Raw genomic sequence first — 5,985 nt, 5'->3', positions numbered from 1 at the left:
TTTTTATCTTTTTTTCAATAATTTAATTTTTGAATTATTTTTTTAGTTTTCATTTTAAAATTTCAAAATTTTTTAATAAAAAAAAAGAAAAGAAACAAAAGGAAAGAAGAAGAAGTAGAAAGAAGAAATGAACTAAGAAAGTGGAAGATGATACTTTTCATAGTTGTAAGTTTAATATTAGTAGGAAGTGTGAATGCTAAATTTTATAACATTCATTTATACAGTGAAAGTTGTGATTTAAAGAAGTTACAAGATGAGATAGCAGAGCAACATGAACATTTTATACCATTTAATACTACAATGAACCAAATTCATATTGATCTTTACTCAACCAAATTTCTTGATATGGTAGAAGATCAAATTATTACAAAAACAGCACAACTATTAACTTATGAAGGAGAATGTGAAGTTATATCCAAAAAAATTCAAAGTGTTGGAGGTAAAGTATGGTTACAGTTAAGTCCAAATGAATGTTTAAGACAATTAAGTAGTAAAATAGTTAATGGACTTTCATTTTATAGAGATCCATATCATAAAAGTAATGATTGTTTAGAAAAATCAAATGAATTATGTAATGAATATGGAGAACCTGATGTATTATCAAGTTATTATCCAAAAATTTTATTAGGATTTGATCAAGACTATTACTCTTATTCATATAGTCAATTATTTAATAATTTTAATATTGTTAGAATTGCTTATTCAAATGAAGATCGTATTATTCAACCAAATAATGTATTAATGAATATTGTTTTAAGAAAAAGACTAAGCAAATATTAATATAATGAATAAAAGACCTAATTTAATTATTTTCAAATATTTTTAATATATCTTCTACTGATCGTTTCTTTTTTAATGAAAATGATTTACTTTTAATTATTATTTGTTGTGAATTAATTAATGAAGTTGAAGTATTTATTGAATTTGTTTTATGTAGTGGTTTTGGTATTGTTTTTTTTCTTTTGAGTATTTTTTTTGGTTTTGTTTCTTCTTTTTGGTTATTTGGTTCTGTTGTATTAATTGATTCAAATACTTCAACAATAAATGTTGGAAGATTAATGATCATATCATTTTTTACTTCAGTTTCATTAATTGTTTCACAATCTATTTGTTTACCTGGTTTTCCATCATCATCTTCATATAATTCAAATCTTCTATATTTAGATCTGAAAATAGCATATCCATCAAACTTTTTTTTAATACGTTGAGTAATATCCTTTGAATATAACACTTTAAATAATTCACCTTCTTCTTCTGACATTTTTGTTTATATTTTTTTAGTTTTGAGTTAATTACAAAATTGAGGAATTGATAAATAAAAAAAAGAAGATACAATTTAAGATAGTATATTTTATTACTTTTCAATACAATGAACAAGTTTTGTATAGAGTAAGTAATAATTTGATGAGAGAATTTATTACTAGTTTTCTTGAATACTATATTATATATAAATTAATTAATAAAAGAGTAGAATGATATTAAAAAATAATTGTATTAATAAAAAAAAGAAAGAAAAAGAATTAAAAACGATTATAATTTAACTTTTGATTTTGTCTGTGCATAAAAAGAATAAATATTCCTAATAATATCGATACAATCAATATTGATATTAAAATAGTAATTGAAACTCCAACATAAATTAAAATAGAAATATTTGTTTCTTTATCATTTTCATCAATATTAACACATGAATTTTTAATACAATTAAGTGTAATAGAATCAAGGAAATAGTTATAATCACAATAAGATGGTTCACAATTATTTGACCAAGAATTATTAATACATTTAAATCCTCCATATTTATGAGAAGTAGATTCATAAATATTACATTCTATTGAATCATATTTCATTCTATCATTTAATTCATTACATTGTGTTTGAAATTCATCAATTATTTTTAATGTTTCAGTAATAATATCATTAACAGAAGAAAATTGTCCACGGTTTAAATGAAAATCAGGAATAATAGTACTAAATTCTAATGGAAAACTTTCAGAAGAATTGTAATGATAATCATAAATTTCAAATACTGGTAGATTCAATTTTACATTATTTCTTTTTAGATTATTTAATTCTCTTGAATCTGTTTCTTGTATTGATAATGTACTACCTTGTGAAATTCTTACTTTATTATCATTTCCTTCATATCCATATGTAACACTTATTGAACTTCCTCTTAAAACTAGTCCAAGTGCAAATTGACTACATACTCCAGTACATAATCCATCTGAAAATATAACAATGTCATTTGATTTACGTAAAGAACTCATTGTTTTTGTTAAACTATTAAATATATAAAGAATACTTTCTGTTCTTTGATGAGTTATATTATTAAAAGAATCTAATTGTGAATTAATATCTTCTATATTAATTTGTTTACATTCAAAGTCTTTAAATTGATTAATAAATTCTTTTTTATAAAATAAATCCATTGAATCAAAATATTTAAATGATCCAATTAATCTAGTGTCATCATGTAATACTATTGATTGATGTAAACTTGATGCTACTTCATTGTTGCCAAAACTTTTTGGTTGTTGAAGAACAATACCAATAGGATAAGAATTAGAATCAAATTTTTTTAAACAATCATTAAGACTATTAACATCGTTTGTTTCAAAAGATGAAAGTATTAAAACATTAGTTTTTCTTTCATCCATTACATAACACTCATTTCCTTTAAAAGAGTTTGTTGATACTTCATTTAATAAAGTAGGTTCTACTTTAACAAATTGATAATAAAGAGTATATATTGTTCCATTATTCGTTATTAATTTTAATGGTGTTTTTAAATCAATAAATGACAAAGGCAGTTTTGATAATCTAATATTTGAAATTGAAGATAAAGCCCATGATAACTGAGCATGTTGACTAATATAACTTCCATATTTTTTAGCAAAGGACAATAAAAATTTTATTGGATCAATATCATTAATAGAGGTTAAATATGATTTTTCTGTAATTGAAGGTTTAATACCAAATAATTCACAATTAGTATTTGGTGTAATATAAATTCCATTTATATCATAATTAAATAAAATATCATACATTCCTATTAAATCATTAAATGATGATGATTCAGATACTCTTAATGTTAATGATGGGTCAAATGTTGTTTGGAACGTAAGAAATATAGATTGAAAGAATGAAAATAATGTTTGGTTCTCTGTTTTTATTTCATTAATTTGTTGAATTAAATCTATTGGATGCTCTTTCATAGAGGAATTATTAATATCAGTAAAGACATAAGCATGAGCTGCTTGTATTAAATCATTAATAATTCCTTCACTTTCTAATTGATTAATAGATGTTTCATTAATACATTCCTCTACCTCTTCAAAAGTAAATGTTTTTTGAAAAATTATTTCATTACATGGATATGCAAATAAATATGGAAGAAAGAAAGGAATAAGATACAAAATCATTAAAAATTTTTAATCTACTTTTTTTTAGTCTTTTTCATTTTTTTTATTGAGAAAAAAAAGATAAAAAAATTCTTTATGAACTTTTTATTTCTTTTATTAAATGAATATTGAAAAGAGTAGAAATGCTTATCCTTTTTGTCTTCCTGTACCATTGAGTTTACCAAAGAAGAATTATAATAAATTATTTGAACATCAAAGAAAAGAATTTAGGACGAATGAATCATTGAGAAGAGAAAAGATGAAGGAAATGATTAAAGAGATTGAAAAAAATAACAAAGTATCAGAAAAGGGGGAGGGTGGTATTGGTAGTACTATGAAGAACTTACTTAAAACTGAAAGATGTTCTAATTGTAATAAAGATAATATTCTAGGTACATTTGTATATAAATGTGAATGTTGTCAAGCAATATTATGTGGAGATTGTGTTAAAAAAAGAAAGTATCAAAAGAAAAATGAAGAGATAATAGACATTGTATTGTGTAAATATTGTGACTTTATTTATATTGCTGTCACTGAAGATATTGTATTTAGTAATAATATAAAACAAGCTAATGAAGACTCAGTTTACTTATTAAGATGTCAAATTATTAATACTTGTATTTCTTTTATGGAAGAATACTCTATACTAAATTTGTTTATGAAGAAATTAATTTCAAGTCCTTCTCCAAGAGAAAAAGATGTTAAAGTATGTGAAGATTCATTAAAAATAGTTAAAGTTAAAACACAAAAAGTACTGTCTTTACAAAACATGATTGATTATTTTGATACTCCTCCAAAAAAATCAGATGCAACAATTGCTTCTAATGTTATAAGAGCTATGAATGTCTTTAGAAGAGGTGTTGTATTTAATTCTATAAACGAAGTTAAAAGCTATGAAAATTTACTTCAAGAAATAGATGCTGCTTTAGACTTTGACCCAGAAGTTATAGGAATTTCTAATACTATGTTACCATTAACAGGGGGGACTTTGAGTATTACTCTGAGTTCAATAAGAAATATTAAAGTAATGATTAATAATATGAACATACCATTTACTGTTCAGGGGCATACTATCACTTTCAAAGCACCTCCTTTAATAACTGACCAAATGATATTAAATATTCATTTACTTCATAAAGACAAGGAAGTGCCATTACCTAGTGATATAATTTACTTCGATATTCCAAAAGAAATACTCGGACAAAATTCTTTGTCAGATCAACCTAAAGAAGAGTTAGAAAAGAAAGTTCAACAAATTGAAGCACAAAAAGAAGAAGAATTGATTAAAATTATTTCAACTATTGGAAGTAAACATAAAATTGACATTGTTGAATGTGACGAGAGTATCAGTGATGATGACTCTAGTTTTGATGACGTAAATGATACAACAGCAGATGATAATGAAGAAGAGACTGTATTATTTAGTCATTTAGATAAAAAAGATACAGAACCAAAAGAAATTCCTAATAAATCTGAAGAGAGTCAAGGGGAATTAACTGAGAAATGTATTGGGGATACTAAAATAATTAAAGAATGTAATACTATAGAACAGCCAAAAGAAAAATCACTTTCACCACTAATTACATTAGAAAATAAAAACACTGGTAATGTTTTGTTTAGAAAGAGTAGAGTTATTCGTTGTAAAGAAATTGAAGAGGAAAACGAAAGAGTTAAAGAAGAAGAAAAACAAACAAATAAAAAGAAGAAAGCAGATAATTCTCGTGATACAGAAATAAAAGAATCAAAGAATATGATTGAAGGATTAGGTGATCTTAGATTTGCTACTACGTCTAACGTCAAAATAAGTGAAGAATTTGGTAAAGCCTTAATGAGAACAGATGATGTTGTTAAAATTGACTCAGTACAACCAACAAAGTATAATGGAAATGAACCTGTATTATTTACTATTACTGGAGATAATTTTGGAGATGAACCAATTGTATATATTGGGGGAAAACAAGTAGATGTATATGAAGAAATATCTAATACTTGTATTGTTGGTTATTTACCATATTTTAAACAAACCCAAGTATTAGATATTGTTGTTGAAAAATGTTTTGGAGTAAAACAAACAAAAGAAAATGCAATTTTAGTTGAAAATTAAATGGTATTTAATTTTATATTTTTTTTCAATTTTTTTGAATAAAAGTATTAAGTGAGTGACTTGTAATTAATTTTCAATAATAAATAATCAATAACGTATCTTAAATACAGAAGTAACGAAAAAGGATTAGTTTATAATTTAATCTTAATAACTTCTATTAGTCAATAATCCTTCAAAAAACATTTTTGTTTTTTTTAGTATGGTAAGTAACTTTAAAATAATAATTCATACTATATTTAATTTCATTTATATACATCACTTAATACACAACAACAATAATACAACATAATTTAATTTGAAACAAAATTGAAATAAGAGAGGAAATACACAAAATTAAATGAAAAAAATAATTTAAATAGTAGAATTATGGACTTTTAATTTTCTTTCTATACCAATAATCATTATTACTCTTACAATACTTTCTTGTCTCCTATACATGATAAAATTGAAAAATCACACAAATTAACTAAAGAAATA

The 5,985-nt window shown here is 23.5% G+C and overlaps 4 protein-coding genes across 4 annotated transcripts; 2 read left to right on the top strand and 2 right to left on the bottom strand.

Annotated features, from left to right (window-relative positions):
• Window positions 1–147: 147 nt before the first annotated feature.
• ENU1_084430 (hypothetical protein) lies at window positions 148–780 on the top strand (the record flags this gene model as incomplete). The annotated part of the gene is made up of 1 exon (XM_008858799.1): window positions 148–780. The coding sequence occupies one exon, from the start codon at window positions 148–150 to the stop codon at window positions 778–780; it is 633 nt and encodes a 210-aa protein (XP_008857021.1).
• A 22-nt stretch (window positions 781–802) lies between these two features.
• Window positions 803–1,261, bottom strand: ENU1_084420 (hypothetical protein; the record flags this gene model as incomplete). The annotated part of the gene is made up of 1 exon (XM_008858798.1): window positions 803–1,261. One exon carries the CDS (start codon window positions 1,259–1,261, stop codon window positions 803–805), a length of 459 nt encoding a protein of 152 aa, XP_008857020.1.
• Window positions 1,262–1,520: 259 nt separating this feature from the next.
• ENU1_084410 (hypothetical protein) lies at window positions 1,521–3,425 on the bottom strand (the record flags this gene model as incomplete). The annotated part of the gene is made up of 1 exon (XM_008858797.1): window positions 1,521–3,425. One exon carries the CDS (start codon window positions 3,423–3,425, stop codon window positions 1,521–1,523), a length of 1,905 nt encoding a protein of 634 aa, XP_008857019.1.
• A 100-nt stretch (window positions 3,426–3,525) lies between these two features.
• On the top strand, window positions 3,526–5,508 carry ENU1_084400 (hypothetical protein; the record flags this gene model as incomplete). Its single annotated transcript, XM_008858796.1, has 1 exon — window positions 3,526–5,508. The coding sequence occupies one exon, from the start codon at window positions 3,526–3,528 to the stop codon at window positions 5,506–5,508; it is 1,983 nt and encodes a 660-aa protein (XP_008857018.1).
• Between the last annotated feature and the right edge of the window lie 477 nt (window positions 5,509–5,985).

Source organism: Entamoeba nuttalli, assembly GCF_000257125.1.
Source record: "Entamoeba nuttalli P19 unplaced genomic scaffold asmbl_3861, whole genome shotgun sequence".
Taxonomy (NCBI): Eukaryota; Evosea; order Mastigamoebida; family Endamoebidae; genus Entamoeba; species Entamoeba nuttalli.
This window is presented reverse-complemented; position numbering and strand designations above follow the sequence as displayed.